The sequence below is a fragment of the Camelus dromedarius genome, chromosome 13 (assembly GCF_036321535.1).
Source record: "Camelus dromedarius isolate mCamDro1 chromosome 13, mCamDro1.pat, whole genome shotgun sequence".
NCBI classification, from domain to species: domain Eukaryota; kingdom Metazoa; phylum Chordata; class Mammalia; order Artiodactyla; family Camelidae; genus Camelus; species Camelus dromedarius.
Window position 1 is genome coordinate 68,201,187 of NC_087448.1, and position 18,683 is coordinate 68,219,869.

The window sequence follows — 18,683 nt, forward strand, 5'->3', positions numbered from 1 at the left end:
CCTGAGAAGCTCGGCCGGGAGCCCCACCAGGGCTCCACTGTGTCTCATTTACTGCCCTGGGATCTGCTTTTATTCCACACCCACTAAGCCACATTTTCATGAGAATATGAATGCCTTTAACCAAACTAAAGGATGGTGGAGGAGATGGGGCAGCAGAGGACTCTGGGCAGAAATGTGAGGTGCCCCTTCAAGTATGTAACCAGAAAGAGTGCCTGGTGGCTGCAGCTCTGCTCCGCAGATCCTCAGACCCTGCAGCCCTGATACAAACAGAAGTTGAAAGCTGGTTAAGGGAAAACCATTCTGAACAGGTTCCCAAGGGAAGCCGGGCACACGTACCTAAAGCCTTCTGCTTGGCTTCACAAGTCACGCCTCGGTCTGGGGAAACCAAGTCCCAGCCTGGGCTGCAGGTCTCAGTGCCAGGCGGGGTGACGGTCCATCATCTCCTGGACTCCAGAGAGTGCTTGGTGTGAGAGGAAACCTGAGGCTCACTCTGCGTCACCTCCAGAAAAAGAGGCTTCTTTTAGGACTGTGGGTGTCTTAGATCTAGAAGGTCCTCAGGAAACGAGGGAGCCCCGGGCACAGACACTCTAGCGCACCCAGCTCCCAGGCCGGGTGGCCGCAGCCCGGGTTCCAGGCGCTCCTCCGCACCATCACCGCCCACCGCGTGCTTGCCGCCCTCCTCCCGCCGGCGACCGCCCCGTCCCGCTACCCCGCCCCCGCCTCGGGGGCAAGACCCGTCTTTACACGGAAGTTCTAACCGGTCACTGGGAAATCATCTGAAGCTTCTGCATTCATTCAGACATTTAACTGAGTACTTAATTTGCACAAAGCACTGTTTTAGAGGTAGAGTCACAGCTAAAAAACAGAATCAGATTTCGGCTCCGTGGACCTTACATTCTACGGACCAGAGGGAGACAGAAAAAACATAAAGTCTTTCACACACCCACAAAAAAAGAGTCAACATCCTAATTTTAAAATGGGCAAAGGACTGAAAAGACGTTTCTCCAAAGAAGATACAAACGGACAATAAGCACTCGAAAATGCGCTCAGCATCGCTGCTCCTCAGGGACATGCACAATCGAAACCACCGAGACACCACCTCACACACCTCAGCATGGCTACTATCCAAACTCAAGCCAAGGAAAGCCCAGAAAATAGCAAATGTTGGCAAGGGTGTGGAGAAACTGGAACTCTTGTGCACAAAGTGAGGTGTGTGGAACAAAGCATGGTGGCTCTTCAAAAAGTTAAAACCTAAAATTACCACGTGACAAAGCAGTTTCACTTCTGGGTGAAATATATACCCCAAAGAACTGAAGGGTCTCAAAGAGATATTTGTACACTCAGGCTCATCACAGCCTCATTCACGATGACCAAAAGGTGGAAGCGACCCAAGTGTCCGTGGAACACAATGTGGCCCATCCACACACTGGAATGCTACTCAGCCGTGAAAAGGAAGGAAATCCGGACACCTGTCACAGCACGGATGGACCTTGAGAACGTGATGCTCTGTGAAATGAGAACACACTCAATGCCACTGAAATAGACACTTAAAAATGGTTAAGGTGGTAAATCTTAGGTGTATTTCCCCTACATATATAAACATTATATAAGTATGTTTCTGTAATATATTCCCATATTTGTATAAATACAGTTTCATATATGCTGTATGTATAATACATATTACTTCCAAGGATGGGAAGTTCTAGAGAGAAAAATAGAGGCAAGTGGGATGGGGGCTCTAGGGGAGGTGGGAACACTTGGGTGGGGTGAGGGTTTTCCTCGCTCCCCCAGAGCAGGTGATGATTAGTGTCCAGGAGATGAGGGGTGACCTGGGGCTGCTGGGCTTCTTGCACACAGTGGCCCAAAGCTGAGGGGCGCACTGGGATAACTCCTGAGGCTCTCGAGCCCAAGGAGGGCATCTTGCCAGTGGGGCCTCGGTGGCGCACGGATTCTCCCTGACTCCTGCCTTTGGAGTCCTGAACTGGTTGGGTGCCCTGGTCTTGACAGGAGGACTCATGGCCCCACCGTCTGCAAGTACAGAAATCTCTGGACTGTACCTCCCCCTTTACAAGTGTCACCAACCCTGTCACTGGTCCTGGCACTGGCATTTAAATATGATGGAGTGACAGCAAGTGTGGCCGAGGGGGCCTGCCAGTGACGCACTCGTTCACCGTCCTGACAAATGGAGTCTTGGTGTTTAGCTCATGTCTTCCCGTCAAACCACCAAGCAGGTCACTGCCCACTCTCAACTCTCAATCCAGCTCCCAGCCAGGGTCGCCTCAGTGGCTTCGGGCCATGACGGGGCGGGTGAGCTGGTGGCACTGGGACGTGAGGGAGCTCGGTGCCTAAGTATCCCATTACCAGCTAAACGCAAACAACTCCTGACATTTGACTCTCACCCTTACTTCAAAATCTGTGCTAGAAAGAAAACCCTAAGCGTCTCCTTAGCAACCACACTGGAGACATCCATCACCACTGAACGCAAATCATAACCGGAAGTCAGACAGGATTAAAACTGTCCCGTTTTACTGCACAATTCCAGGTGAGCAAAATAGAGTGCTACCAGAAGCAACGTTCGGAGCTTACTCTTTTGATGTTTAAAGATAGGACTTAATGACATCTATACAGAAACTAAAACAGAAAACACACTGAGTAGTTTCATCTACTGCTTTTTGATTAAAAAAAAATTAAACCCTGATCACCAGCCATAGTGGAAATAAACCAAGGGTTGAACACAGTTATAGCAAATATAACTTTGGCAAAGCTACTTACATCCAAAGAATCCTCCTTCAATAGGATAAGGGCCATATTCTGTGATACCAGCCGGCAGGAATAACCTGAAATAAAAGAAAGGACAACACACATGAATTTACCAGCCCCCAGGAACTCACCATGTTCAATGCTTATCTGAAGTCAGCCTCCCTTCCTGTAGCTTCCTCACTAGCACGTTGTGCCTATGGGTTTACATAGAGGCACTGCACAGGAAAGGGGGCAGGGAGCGTTTCCATGGACTGCGACTCTTGCAGACATGCGAACAGAACCGCCTGGAAGGGCTTCACAACTAATGGCTGAAATAAGTACTCGTCAATTTTCTGCAGATTTTCCTTTATCCCTGTAATCCTTGTAGGATATGAGGATGAGCTGTGGGCTCTCTAAAATAACAGCTAACACTTCAGGAAGACACGCGGAATCAAACGATGCTCCCAAGCGGCATAAACGTGCCTCCTGGAATATCAAGACCCTCACTTGCTTTTTAAAGCAGCAGGTAATTCTCACAGCAGGCGTCAAAGGAGTCCTAGGATTCAAGGATGGAGTCATTTTTCCTGCAGAAGCTCAGATCCATCCCTGTTTCAAGAATGAAATCTGCATTTAAAAAAATAAAAGTTTGGAACAACAGTGTCCCAGTACTAATCCTTAACGCTTCCCATCACATTTTCAGACCACAGCATCTCTGCGGGTTAGGCAAGCCGCCCTTTCCCGCGTCTCCTGCGCGGCAGGCACATTTCCTACAGAGCCCTTTGCTACTCAGACTTTGTGGTCCACACGTGACAGCTGGTGACACCCTGTGACACCACAACCAAGGTGAGAGCCTCTGCTGGCTCCTGTTCAAATCCCCACACCCAGGGGTGCCGGCCGGGGCCCTTCTTTCCAACCCACCTCCACCCTCGGGTGACCCTTGAGAGAGCTGGCACCAACATGGGCTTTCCACCAGCCCCATCTCCATCTACCTCACTGAGAAAAGGCAAGAAAAGAGCCCTTCCACCTAGAAACGTGGCCCTTACGACCCTAATGGACCAACGATCACAGACACGGGACCAAACAGCATGAAGAGTATCAACCCTCGGGCGAGGACGCAGGGGACCGTCCCAGGGAAGGGCCGGAACCACTGCTGTGCTCGGGCAGCAGGAGCCTGCGCTTTCTCCCAGGAACAGTCCAAACACCTGTTTCCACAGCACCTGTGTCTACCCGACGAGGAGACAGGCTTTTAACTGATGGACGAGTCACGGAATTGCTGCGTCTGTGTCCTCTTTTCATCCTTAAGAAACCTACTCACAGGCACAAAATAGAATTTGACAGACAAAAATTATGCTCAAAATGCTAACTATCTGAGAAATGCAAATCAAAACTAACAAGGAGGTATCACCTCACACTGGTCAGAAGGGCATTAAAAAGTCCACAAATGATAAATCCTGGAAAATGTGTGGAGAAAAGGAACCCTCCTGGTGAGATGCTGGTGAGAATGTGATCTGGCGCAGCCACCGTAGAAAACAGTACGGAGATTCCTGTAAAAACTAAAAACGAGTTACCGTATGATCCAGCAATTCCACTCCTGGGCATATGTCCAGAGAAAACTCTAATTCAGAAAGATACATGCACCCCCATGTTCACAGCAGCACTATTTACAACAGCCAAGACATGGAAGCACCTAAATGTCCATCCACAGATGACTAAAGAAGATGTGGTATATTTACACAATGGAATACTACTCAGCCGTAAAAAGAATGGCTTTACAGCAACATGGATGGACCTAGAGATGATCATACTGAGTGAAGGAAGTTAGACAGAGAAAGAAAAACACCATATGATATCAATTCTATGTGGAATCTTCAAAAATGACACAAATGAACTTATTTACAACACAGAAAAGAGACTCAAAGACATAAAAAACAAACTTGTGGTCAGTTACCACAGGGGAAAGGAATAGAGGGGGTTAAGTTAGGAGCTTCAGATTAAAAGACGCAAACTACTATAAACAAAATAGACAAACAAGGACCTACTATATATTCAGTATCTTGTAATAACCTACAATGAAGAAGAACCTGAAAGAGAACATACACTTGTATAACTGAACCACTACGCGCTACATCAGAAACTAACACAACACTGCAAATCAACTGTACTTCAATTTAAAAAAGAAACATAAATTAAGATGATGAAACCCTGGCTTTTCTGGGGTGGGGGCGGCGGGAGAAAACAAGCGATTGTTTTGTTTATTTTGGAATGTGTGAAGCGTATCCTTCACAAATGAGTGTCATTTGTGAGGATCATTTTGTAAATTACCTCAGAACACAAACTTTAAAGCACAAAATTATGGCTCTTACTTAATTCAATTTTTTTTTAAAAGCAATACCATAAAGACCTAGACCAGGCAGTTAACCACAGTTATCTCAAGGGAATGAGGTTACTTCACTGGTTAAAACCGCCACATATAATTTTAACAGCTAAAACAACTGAGTAATTTAAAATCACAGGGCCACGTGGGCAAATACCTGTTAAGCCTCTAAGAGGACGAATAAAGTGAGGAAATAAGGCACAGCTTTCTGCACATTTTCAAACTTGCTCGGGTCCATGTTTTAACAAAACTGATGAGTAAAAATGAGCTTTCCCCAGAATGCCGTTTAATGTTCTACCTGGCGGGACTGAAATAATTGAGCTCTTTGCTTCCCACTAAAATTTTACCAATGGATTCTTCCCTCCTAGAAATTCTTAGACTACGTGCAGAAAGGAGGCCTCTATTTCGTTCTCACTCACAGACGGGAGATCGGACTCTGATCACCACTCTCCGCATCAGGCTCCCTCCTCCTCGGCCCCAGAGGCTTCCCACAGCTCCACGCAACGCAGACTGCTACAGACTTAGCACAGCGAGCGCAAAGGGCCTGCTGGCCGGCGGCGGCCTGGATGACAGCTGAGGAAGTCGGCGGTAATTTCTAAACCGTCACTTGCTGCTTTCTTTCCTAGTTTGCAATTTATTTATATTTTGCAATTTGATATCTGCAAATTTTATATTTAAGCAAAATGTCACTTGACAAGAGAAGCTGCGTAAAGTATTACGGAAAAACTCCAAGTATGCTTCTAGCCGTTACAGGGAGAGGGTAATACATAAAGCCACCAACACCTTCATGGATTTAAATACACAAAATTCAAGGTTTCTGAGAAGAAACAGGTTCTCTTTTTTTATCAATTTGGAAAACGAAGCAAGATTGTGCTCAGAGAATTATCACACAGAACACTTGCTCTAGGCAGACCATGGCCGTTTAACACAGTTAAACATGACTTAGCTAATGTGGCAAATTAAGCTATGTCAACCCAAGTTTGTGTGCTTGATTCCTAATGTTTTTGGATAAAATGAGATCAACTCTTGGAGAGAAGCCAGGTATGAAGCGTCAATCCACACTTGTAAACTGCGGTCTAGTCCTCTAATCTCACAATCTAACAAAACGACCATAAAGCGGCCGAGGAGGGAGCCTCTGGGATTTCACATCTCACTGCAGCTGCAGTGAACGGCACACCACAAAGGCGCTCAGTCTTTCTGCTACCTGAGTGTAATCAACACTCAAAGAAATCAAAACATTACAGAGTCTGTGGTCCTCAGAGCAGGACTTGATTTCACGAAAGTAAAATAATCATTCACACTAGAAAGTATCACCCAACCAGACCTCTCAGAACCCGCCATCAGGGCCTCTATTTTTAAGATAATATATCGTCAAAGACATCCAGACCTAGACCTCTTTGGAGATTGTCTTGTAAGGGTTAGGAACAGCTTATCCTTACTAATCACACATCTAGGACCGACCAAGCTCCCCGCCCGTGGGATTCAACTTGGTTCCAAATCCTGAACAAGTGTGTTGCTGGTTCTAACTAATTTCAGGGAGACTGTCACTCAATGTTTGACTGTGAGTGTAGAGAACACGTTGCAGACATCAGGCCCAGGCGATGAAAGATGAACCCTTCATCTCCTCCAGGGTGCAACAAGGATGCTCAGTGCAGTCCTTCCTCATCAGAGAACCAGGACCCTGAGGCTCATCCACAGAACCACACCTGAGCACCTCCCCCTCCAGATCCCCGGACCCTGAGCACCTCCCCCTCCAGATCCCCGGACCCTGAGCACCTCCCCCTCCAGATCCCCAGACCCTGCTCCATCCCAGGGAGGAACACGCGGCCTCAGCCTGACCACGTGATCTCCCCATAACTGAGCCATCATTCTTCTTTTGTTTGTTTAGTTGCTTTACACAAATCCCGAGGCTCACGTTCTAAACCTGTCTCATCCGTGAAGCCTTCCCCGGCCTCTTGGACTTGTGTCTTCCCTTCTGGGGAGTGAGCATTATGTATCACAGTTTTGTGCTCAGATTTTCAGCATCCTCTCTCCTGTGTGGTCCAAGCCAAGTTGCTTGCTATCTCTGTGCCCCAGTTCTATCTTTAAAAGGGAGATAACACCTGTCTCAATGGGAAGTAAATACAAAACTTACACAAAGGACTTAGGTGTAATACGTCACATGCTGGGCTAACACTTATAGCACAACTACCACTAACGCCAGACCTGCTTGGCATCCTCACTGCACAACTGGTACCTTCTCATCTGTTTCGTTCCTGAGTTGGTCTCCTAATTAACTTAGACCCCAATTACGGATTGTAAGTTCCCCAAGCCTACAGGGGAGCATCTGGCAACAAGGGAGCTGCAGATAATCAAGAAATCCCATACCTGACTCTTCCGTGAACAACACTGGAACTGGAACGTGGCCACCTTCCCCCAGGACCCCCTGAGAACCCGACCAACAGTCAAGAATAGGACAGGTAAGTCTACATTTTCTTACTCTCAGAAACGAAGCTTCTAAGACTACAGAAGCGTTTTGAAGGTATCAAATGATGGGCAACAAAATGCAGGGGGAGGGGCAGTGGGATCCCAACTCAGACGGTCCTCAGTGAAAGCGACCCTCAGCGTGATGACTTTAAAATGGAATATGCACTGGGTGTTGTTCTCACGCCTCCTACCTCCGTTAGAAAAAACTGAGAGTCCGAAAACCCCACATCCACTGTCCGACTCTGTGACAGATGCTTCACCCAGTCGTAATAAGGAAACAGGGACTACACGATCCACAAAGCCCACAGCTGGAACTTCACTTCAGACTGGCAGATGCCAAACTTTTAAGCTGAAAAAGAAAATGGCCAACTCCTGGAAACACAGCTCGTTAGCATAAACCCAAGCACAGAACAGCGGGATCCTGGCACTGCGCCAGCTCCAAAGGACCTCAAAGCCACAGGCAGGATGACTGTATCCACATAACACTCCAGGCTCATGAGAGACACAGATATCCCCAAACTTGGTGGGACAAATGTATCTATTTTCAAGGCATGAAACAAAAGTTACACTTTAAATAAATTCTGAAACTGTGATGGATGGATGGATGGGCAGACAGATGATGGATAGATAATGGATGGATAGATGGATGGATGAATACATGGATAGACGGATGGATAGATGGATAAATGGATGGATGAATGATGAATGGACAGTGGCTGATGGGCAGATGATGGATAAATGATAGAGAAACAGAGCAAATGCTGAAGAGACAGCAGCACCAGGCACCAGACGTCACCTCTAAAGGGAAATAAGAAAATTGTCAGAGTCAACAATCGTAAGACACCCCAATTCCAGGGCAATGAAGCATGAAAACAACACGCGTCTTAGAATGGACGAAATACTATTTCCTCCTCCCAGGTCTTCTAACTCAAGTTTCAGAGAAGGGTCTTCATGAAAGCTCCGTGAATGCGTTTAAAATGAGCCCTACACCAGAAGTCACGAGCCCCGAGACCCAGCAGCACGTAGCGCGGTCATTAACCAGAGCGCGACCCAGTGAACTCCGCACTGCCCACCGCGAGCCCTAGGACTGCTCACACGTGAGGACCGAGGGCCGTGCCGGGACAGCCCCACAGCAGAGCGCCCGGCGCTCATCCCAACCGAGCTGCTGGGTACCTGCCCTTCTTCCCACATGTTCCCTGGGAAAACGTACAGAGAATGCGCTCAAACGGACAGCACATCCAACCGGGAGGATGGGAGACACGTCAGTAAGAGTGCACGTTACTGAGGGAGCAAGGAATGTGGACTGGAACCCCAGCTTATAATCCACCCTGCGTGCGGAGCGCGATGCCAGGCTGCTCACCGCCGTCGCCCGTGGTCCGACACGGACAAGTCGAACACCGCATCTGGAGCTCTGCACTGAATCATCTGCAGGCTCAGCAGACACCCTAACTCAGAAAACGACACTGGACCCTCAGCATCAGCCAGGGCTACAAACCTGAGTTCTGAACACAAAGGGAAAAAGTCATTCAGACACGGCTCTCTCACAGAACATCAGCCCCCTGGCTGTCGGAAGACACGCAGCACCCAAGACATGTCTGACTTCCACGGATCCGCTCTTGAGAACTGAGTCTAGAAAAGCTCCAGGATAAATCAGAGACTTTGGCAAAGTCATCAGCTCTAAGCAGAAGGCGTCACCTTCTAGTGGTCTTGGGGAGCACTCACTTTAAAAAGTCAATTTTAAACTATCTAACGGACATGAGTGCTTCCAGAACCAAAACTACACACGTTGCTACACCTTCTTCAAAAAAAACCACAAAATAATAAAGCTGTTAATGGGAAAAGAAACTGTGGACAGGTATCAGTTACCTTGCAAGACTCCGAGAAGCCTCATTCCACAGACGAGTAAAACCTTCCCTCAGGGACAACAGGCCACCCGTGTTTTCTGGGTTTATTTTTGGCCTTTTGCTTTCATTTGAGTTTATCCAAACTTAGCTGGACCCTGATGAACGCAGGCATAAGGCAACCGGACAGGGGATGTGCTCCCAAGGGCGGGACAGCTGCGCCGTCAGGGCACTGATGTTTCTCACGGCAGACACGGGGGAGAGGGCTCTGGGGAGCTGAGGGCTGCGGCCGGGGCTGGGGTGGGAGGGCACTGGTCCCGCAGGAATACTCCAGACCTGACCGTGACGGGACAGCCGGTCACTGACAGTGCAATTTCAAGCTGATGGGTCACGCGCTTCTTTCTCACTGCCCTGGGAGAGCAGTGAGCTGCTTTAATACCCCTGAGCGGTAAGTATTTCAGGGCAGCAGCCGGCTTCGTGTGCCCTGTATGAACAGCAGGAGCCACCTGCCACTAGCAGGTGTTTTATGCCAAAATTACACGGGAAATAATACCTATACACAGAGAGACATTACACAAAAAGCAAATGTGCTACCCTTCACCGATAAAACGGCTGCCGGCATCACCGAGGGCTGTCAGCCACAGGTCTGCAGTCTAGTAGTGGTGCCGGTCAACACAGGAACATCTCACTCTTCTCCAGGAACACGTGTCTCGGAGACAGCAAGCACAAAGTTCACACTGGTGCTTGAGACTGCGCGTACATCACTGGTGACATATCAGTCCCTGGTGACTTTAATCTCCCTTGTCTGTGAGTCCAAAAATGCATCTGATTAGCTATAGCCTAGGTAAAAGCTGATTACACGGCTTCTGTCTATTAGAAAAAGGTAAAATCCACCCCAGACGGCCGGTATTGTCGACCACGGAAGTTCTCGGAGAGACAGAACTGATTCAAAGAGAAGGCTGAAGGAAAGGGACCCACTGGACTCAGGTGATAATGTTCCAGGAGACTCCTCTGAAGAGGACACCAGTTGCTCAGATTCAGACGTGCCAGCATGTTTCTTCCTCAAGTGAGCTATGGCACTGAGTTTAGTTCCATAAATACGTTAGAAGCCATGTGATCCTAACTTACTCATCTTACCACGTACACACCAGGGCTTGGGACCCCACAAGGGTGACAGAAGTACCAGATAACTTTAAAAAAACTCAAAAAATCAAAATTAGAAAATGTGCCTCCTTAACACTAAAAGAGCTATTTGGACTTAAATTCCCTTTCTTCCATTTTCAGGTCTGCGATGCTTAGCAAGCAAAGAGGCTGCCAGTCCAGACGGGGAAGAGAAAGATGCGAGACTCTCAGAAAAACCTACCAATTGGTAAAAATCATTAAAATGGCTATAATTACATAAAACAATGATGCATATTTAAACTTAGTGAAAACATGCTCCTAGTCTCTTACACTACATTTTTGTGAAGCAGTAAGAAACTCAAACTCTTGTCAACTCCTGAATTCTCTATCCTATGTACGTGTCTCTAATACTCTTCAGGAAAGCATCATAGTTTTAATGTTTATAACAGGCAGATAATCCTCATCAGAGCATCTTCATTTGATTTTGGGAAACTTCTCCTGGCCCTGTGAATGAAGAGTTCCATAGAACACCATCCGTCAGCGCGTTTGAGCAGCCCAGAGGCACTTATACAAAACACTTTAAAGACATAAAACAAAAATCAGCATCAGGAAATTATATTCTAAATGAATTACCTATGTTAATTGCAGTTTCTTGTTTGTCTCCTGTCAACACCCATATTTTAATTTCTGCCTTCAACAGAGTCGCGATGGTCTCGGGCACGCCTGCCTGAAGGCGGTCTTCTATGGCTGTGGCTCCAAGGAGCAGTAGATTCTAGATTGGGAAATATTTTCAGTTAAAGATTGGTAGACACTGAAGATCGGCATTAACAGGACAAAGCTTTTGACATAAGAAAGGCAGTCAGGATGCTGTGAGACAGTGATCTTATTTCCTCTCCATTGAACCTTTGTCTGCAGATAACTGATGATACAGCCACACGTGTGGCATTTCCAAACCAGCCGCAAAGGAGAGAGCATAGCTCAGACCTTACCAGGAACGAGGTCCTGGGCTCCATCCCCAGTCCCTCCGTTAAAAATAAATAAACGTAATGACCCTCTGACCAATAAAGGAAAAAAAAAAGTCAAAACCACCCACCAGGCTAGACCGCCTCCACACACAGGCCAGCATCTAGTTCTGGGTGCCCGGGTGCTCTGCAACAGGACCCATTTGGCAGCAGAGCACATGGGCGAGTTATCCCAGGAGTATCAACAGGACTGAGCTGCCCTCCCGTCCACTAATGAGCAGAGGACAATGGTATCGTGAACACATGAGAGAAACAGACTTGGTAACCAGAAAAGCCAACACCTCCTGGGCGCACGCGCTCTGCACGCCCGGGGCTGCCAGGCACTGAGCCTATTATATGCTTTGTTCTGATTCTAATAGTAATTTTGGATATTTCCAGTGAAGCAGGGCAAATGAACACCTGAACTCAGTTCTACCCCTACCCAAATTCCAGTGAAATGGCAAACGAGTCAATAAAAAAACTGAGTATAAAAAAGCAAATGGTAATCTCTTTTTAAAAAGGAATTTAAAAAAAACAAACAAGTGATGACTTTGGAGCTATGGAGACTGGAAAACGGATGGACCAATGTCTGCCGACGTGAAACAGAAAAGGCTGAGATCCGGCTCCCACATTCAAGGCAATCAATCTGTGAAAAGCTGCCTAATGTCTTGGCATGAACTGAAATGACAAAATCAACACAGGCAATTAGAGGGGAGGGTAGAGCTCAGTGGTAGAGCGTCTGCTTAGCAGGCACGAGGTCCTGAGTTCCATCCCCAGTACCTCCATAAAAAAAGAAAAATTACCAGAACAGTAAGTGTGATTATATTTAGTGTGTGCGATGTCCGCCCAGCCTCCGCATTCCGACAGGTCGGGTAACTCAGTATGGTCAGCTAATCTCCTGAAGCCTCAGCTTAGGCAAACCCAGAAAGTCGCTGGTGCCGTTTTTGACCTGCTACTTCGTAAGACATCATTAGTGCTTGGCGGAGGGTGGCTAGACCCTTCAGAGACCCCACAAGAACTAAGTGTTTCTTAAAGCGAAGAAACGATTAAAAGCTAATGGTTAGTTAAGATACTTACAAGAGAAGAGACCACCGCTCTAGAGCAAAAGGAATGATTCCCGTTCAAAGACTGTTCAACAGGTGGTTCTCTCAGCCCCTCCCTGGCACCTGACGCCTCTGTCGCGTGCAATTACCTTCTCAATGATCTCGTAACACTCCTCCAGCCGCTGAGCTCGGTCCTTCAGGATCGTGCTGGCTTCCTGATAGACTTTGAGCCACTCCTCGTACTCACTCTCAGAGAGGTCGGCGTAAGCCACACAGAGAGTCCGCAAGCCTGCAAAACAGCCGCGGGCCCCCCGTGACGCCACTAGTGACGGACAAGCAGGACGGCTCGCCCCCCACCCCGGTGGCCCCCCGCGGCCCCGCGTCCTACACGCACACACGAAGAAATTTAGGCAACTGACTACTCTGCAGGTCACTCTAGTTCAACTTCCACATATTTCAAAAGAGAATTTAAAAGCATCTCCACCGCTTTGATACAAACCACCTCTTCTACAGACGCTGACAATACAGAAGCCAAGAGGGTGAATTCCCGCAGCAGACGCCCAGGAGCCGAGCGCGAACCACGCGCGCGAGCACGGGGCGGGCACCAGCAGTCAGGGCCACAGGAGTCCGCTTCCAGACAGCAATGAAACCCCAGCGGGCTATCGCGTGAAAACCCGAGGCTTTCAAGAGCCACGCCCGTGTGTGCACGTGCGCGGGCGCCGACGTACGTGCGTGCGCGGGGCCGCAGGCGCTCAGGCCCGGAAGCAGTAGTCAGCACTCAAGCGGGGCTCCAACTCTGATCGTGTTCACGGGCCGGAGAGCCGGACGGGAGTGCTGTTTAAAGACTGCAGAGAACCCCTTCCTGTTCTCTGTGGGGCCGATGAATTAGTCCCTTAAGTCCAGGGCAAGCCAAGGTCAGAGGAATGAGGAGAGAGACAAGGAGGTAACAAGGCAGTAATAACTAGGAGAGGACTCCGCGTCGGAATCTCAGCCTTCGCTGCCTACTGCATACTGTGGGGTTTTTCCCCCGGCAGAGTTGTCCATTTAATTATCATAATCACATGGGTCTGCTGGACACCGGGATCATGTGTGGACGTACCCATCAGGATACACAGCAACGTCAGGCTTGGGCCACCAGAGCAGACATGACATTAACACGTGCACTATTCACACCGGGGGCTGAAGGTGAGCAACCAGGGTTGTGAGCAGGCCTCCGTTCTCCCCAGCGGGACTGGCATGTCTGGTTAAGAGTTGGGGGGGGTCTCATACAGGTAACAGAACGTGGCCTATGGCCACACCTCTTGCAACTGCCCCGGGCACGGGATGTAGAGGGTGGGGATAGGGGTGGGCACCAGAAAAAGACATGCCCGTGAAGCAAGCCAAGCGCTGCATAGAAATGACCCGTCCCTTCAGAACACGACGGCTGTCCCCAGCGCCACCAGACGGTCCAACTGCAGTCGGAGAAACCGCATCTCCTGATTCCCCTTACCTTCCGTGGCAAAATACTCCAGGTGGCATAATGTTTCCTCCATGTATTTTGAATCTTTGGAAAGTCTCTCAAAAATGACATTATCCTAGAAAGGAAGGAAACATCGTGACTGGCACACCCTGGGGTCAGCTGACCTGCCAGCCAGCACTGCAAACCCGGCTTTGTTTCCGCGGTGTTTATGCCGAGGGCGTGAGGACACCTGTGTGGGCGAGTGCAAACAGTTCTGGGCTGGATTCAGTCCTGAGCTTTGGAAAACAAGTAGGGTGTGGACCTGCGTCCACACAGGAGCAGGCTGGGGAGGACCGCGGTGTCAGGAGACTCATCGGGGGACAATGGGGCCCACCTTCACCCACATTTGCAGAGTGCCTCCCAGGGTCTGATGCCTTTTGCAGAAGTGAGACGCAGAAGACGCTCAGCCTGCCCTGCTCAGGTGCACCCTCCCTTCCTGCCGCTGTAGGGGGCCCCAGCCAGGGAGGGCATGGCCCACGGGGCTCTCAACCTGGCTCAGCTGAGAACACGCTGCATGGACAGCCCGTCACCCTGGGACCACGTCCATGACCGACAGGCAGGGCCGGGAGCTGGAGACTACAGGTCATGCAGCAGGTATGTTACAAACTGCACCACTGGAGGCCCCCCAAATACTTCTAAGATACCCAGTTTGGCAGAGGCAGGTTAGAAGAGAACTCGATCCTATAAAAAACAAAAAGCACCACTGCAGGGCTTCCCACCCCCCCCCGGGTCTGCGGCCGCCCCCACCTCTGGGCCAGGCGTGGGCCCCTTCCGGACGTGCAGTGGTCCTGAGAGCAGAACGGCAAACAAGCAAACCAAAAGTTAAGGCGGGGGGTTATGGGGGGACATAATGCAGGTGGCCTTGTTGGGTCCAGATATGATGCCTTTAGAAGTCACACGTATTACTCACATTTTAAAAGCTCTGGTCACAATGTACGCAGATAATTCTTCCCCTCATCGGGAAAGATTGGGAAGATTTCCAACAAGTCACTGACCCTGGTGTACCTTCACAGCCCGGACAGTCTCGTAAAATGAGGTTAGTAACTCTTTCCCTCAACACATAAGACCACAGTTTAACAAAACACAGTTTTGCAGCTCAGACCCATAAACAGTGTCAGCTTCCCTTAGAGACGTAGGACATTCAGCTTCGATTGCCAGGAGGCAGCAGAACAGAAAGCTGAGCACAGGTGGACACTGCCTCACACCTGCCACACAGCCTCCGCCGCGAACACGACCCCCCTGACGGACGCTGAGGAGAGCTGACAGAAGTGTACGTGTCAGAGCACTTAGAAGGTCATCGGTCAGTACCAGTGACCACATCTGCCGACGTCACAACACAGCGCTGGTAAAATGGGGATCAGAATTCACACCCCAAGGCTTCTGCACGACACAGCCAGCTACAGGTTCCCACCCCGCCACTGCTGCACGGCGAGCCCTCCACTGAAGCCCCAAGATCTCAGGTGGGCTTGTACCCCTAAGTCAGCTTCAGGCCAACAGGAAGAGCCTTCCGACCCTGGGCAACCATCAGGGAGGCGGAGCACGGCCGTGAGGGAAGCCTGGGGGCCTCAGTACTTACAGCCCCCTTACAGTAGAGCCGCAGCTGTCCCGAAGGGGTTCGCACGATCACGGACATTCTCTTTCTGTCGCTGCAAGAGTGAAAACAAAAAGGAAAGAGAATTGTTACTAGTATGTTCTCTAGGACCACGTCCTGTGACACACACCCAACAACCCAAAGGCGGTCTGGCCGCCGCCGAAACAGCCAGGCTCCATTCCCTCTCCCTTCCTCCTCCAAGCCAGACTCCAGTGTGCCGTCTCCCGCTCTCCTCCTTACATGTCAGGGGCGCAAGCCTGCTCCTGTCCCTGCCCTGGAAACTCAGCAGCACAGCTCTTCACGGCAGGACAGGCAGAGACGGAGGACATGAGCACCTCCTCGTGCATCTAATTCACTTGTTTTTCATTGAAGTTTAGCTGATTTACAGTGTTGGGTTAGTTTTGGTGCACAGCACAGTGGCTCAGTTACACACACACACACATTCTGTACAAGGCATCGGATGTAGTTCTCTGTGCTGTTCAGGAGGTCCTTGCTGTTTCTGTATTTTACATATAGTCGTGTGTATCTGCTCATCCCAAACTCCCAATTTATCCCTCCTCTCTTTCCCCTTTGGTAACCAGAAGTTGGTTTTCTATGTCTGTGAGTCTCTTTCTGTTTTATAAATAAGCTAATTTTTTTAATTTCCCATATAAGTGAGGTCATATGGTGTCTGTCTCCGTTGACTTCTGACAATGCTCTGCTGAAGTCCTTTTCTTTATTTCACAGCTCAGAAATACTCAGTAACCTGCCCAGTAAGCAGCAGAGCGGAAGAGTCAGTATAAACCCACTTCATTCAAAGGCTCCTCGGTGCAGCTTCTTTTGACTAGAGTAGAAAGAAAGGACAAATTCCGCGAACACTCCTGCCTTAGCCCCGAGGTCACGTGGTCGCTCCCCGGCCTGCAGCACACGAGCCTCCTCCACACCTTCCATCAGGACCCCTCACTCCCTCACTCCTTCTCCACCCACTTCTGCAGCCTCTTCTCAGCTCCCAGGAGCCGTCTCCCACCAGAGGACTCAGCACCCCTGCCCATACCTTCTGCTCCACCCCTCCGCAGACAGCATCTCGTCCTCCTGACCCATGGCCCCGCCACCATGGCCCCAGACCGCCCACCTCTTGGACCTTTCTACAAGGTGATTTCCGGTGGACCACAGCCTCCTAAGAGCAAGGGACATCCCCTCTCTGGCTCTGTGTGAATTCCTGCATCCTAACCCCTGGCCCCCTGTCTGACCTGCATCTGAGTTCTCACTCCCAGTCAGCTCCCTAGCAGCCAGGCGCTCTCAGCAAGGTTGTTCACCCGGCATTTCAGTTTCTGAACGAGTAAAGCAGGTGGCCACCAACTACTTCAAAGGAGTGCTGACAGGCTTAAGTGGCATCTGGAAAAAGACAGGGCAGCTAAAAAGAAAAAGAACCACATCTACAACCACAAGTGAGCTCTCTGCTCCCTCCTAGGCTCCCAGAAGTTTTTAAAATACATCCACATGCCTTCATCCACATCTGCCTGTTTCCAGCTAACTCCCTTTTCTCCTCCAGTAACTGCTGGTCCCAGTTGATGGCTCTGCACAACAGCACAGAGATGTCAGAACAACAAAGCATGGGGCACATAAAGTCTGGAGAGACGTCCAGTGTGTCCCCCCCTCCACACACGGGGACACTGTCCCCTAGACCAGGCACCTCCCTCTCCCACTGAATACCCAACCCAAGGGCTCCTGAGCCAGCAAAGGTCAAGTCTGTCATCCTAAAACTGTAACATGGGGCTGGAAAGCTTTTCCTACAAGAGGGTAAAAAAATTTATCTTTTCAAATAGCTTATAGCTTGCTAAATCAGCAAAAAAATTGTGAATCATTTAACAAAGGTTATAAAAACCTAACTTTAACAGGTTTCAAGACACCACAGAACCTCACTCTAGTAGTCACAGGTTGATGTTAAGAAGGAGGAAAGAAACAAAACATGAAGATACACGGGGTTTTTTACGAATGATCTAGGGAAACAGATAATCCAACAGATTATGCCGATGGTGAATTAATGAGCCACGCTGGGGGACAATGAGTCTGAATGTGCACAACAGCTGCCCTCCTCGGACCGAGCCTCCAGCGGGGCGAGCTGATCTCACTGGTCCTCATTTGTCTGTCTCCGGGTCTTGTGCTCAGATGGGGCAGGACCTCGCGGGACCCGGAAGACCCACAGAAATAATGCCCTCATCACAGACTGCAAACTACGCAGGCGTGTCGGCAGCAGCAGACACAAGAACACCAACCTCCGGAAATCTAAAGAAAAGGAGGATATGGAAGCATACATTTCATCTTAAAACACAAAGGAAACAACCCACCTCACTTTCTTCAATGAAAGTCACAAACTCCAGAGAGACGAGGGCTAGTGGGGAATGTATTTACTGCATTTAATACTTAAGCACTGTATTTAATCATACCGTGCAATCACGAAAACACTCTGCTGAAGTTATTAAATATATATATGTCTGTATTTTCAGTGCATGAAAGAGAAACATACCTGGAAAATTCCAGGACATTAAGGATTCCAAATGTCTGTTCCTGTCCCATCTAGAGGAAGAAAAACAGGCTCTTACCTCAACTGCAAAGTATTAAAACCTCAAAACCGTCTCCCCAATCATAACCTCTCTACACACCTCTCCCTCCCCCTCCCCCTTGTCCTCCCACCACCCAATTCTCTCTCCATCAACCCCCTGCAGACGCCTTTCAACATGTACTGTTTCCCCACCATTCAGTCTGGTGGGGTCATAGCTCCCCCTTCTGGTGGAAACGTCTCATTTCTCTCCAGCAGGCGTAGCAGCCACACTCCCATCCAAGAAACACAATTAAACCTCACAAGGTCCATCTGAAACCTAGCGCCAGTGATGCTGCCAAACTGAGAACCCTGCACGTTTCACAGAACCACATGCGTGCACCAGCACCATCACATCCCCGGGGCTGGGGAACGTGATACAACACGTGGATTGTCTGTGGCAAAAGCTATTCACACTGAGTGAGCTTCC

The 18,683-nt window shown here is 49.3% G+C and overlaps 1 protein-coding gene across 2 annotated transcripts in view; it reads right to left on the reverse strand.

Annotated features, from left to right (window-relative positions):
* ATP8A2 (ATPase phospholipid transporting 8A2) overlaps window positions 1-18,683 on the reverse strand; it is a 417,266-nt gene that overhangs the window by 300,289 nt on the left and 98,294 nt on the right. For both annotated transcript variants that reach the window (XM_031465780.2, XM_064493258.1), the window contains exons 19-24: window positions 18,182-18,231; window positions 15,661-15,730; window positions 14,076-14,160; window positions 12,736-12,875; window positions 11,176-11,314; window positions 2,773-2,837 (exon numbers count right to left, since the gene is read on the reverse strand). In XM_031465780.2, the coding sequence (XP_031321640.2) occupies window positions 2,773-2,837; window positions 11,176-11,314; window positions 12,736-12,875; window positions 14,076-14,160; window positions 15,661-15,730; window positions 18,182-18,231 (549 nt within the window). The remainder of the gene's footprint in view (window positions 1-2,772; window positions 2,838-11,175; window positions 11,315-12,735; window positions 12,876-14,075; window positions 14,161-15,660; window positions 15,731-18,181; window positions 18,232-18,683) is intronic.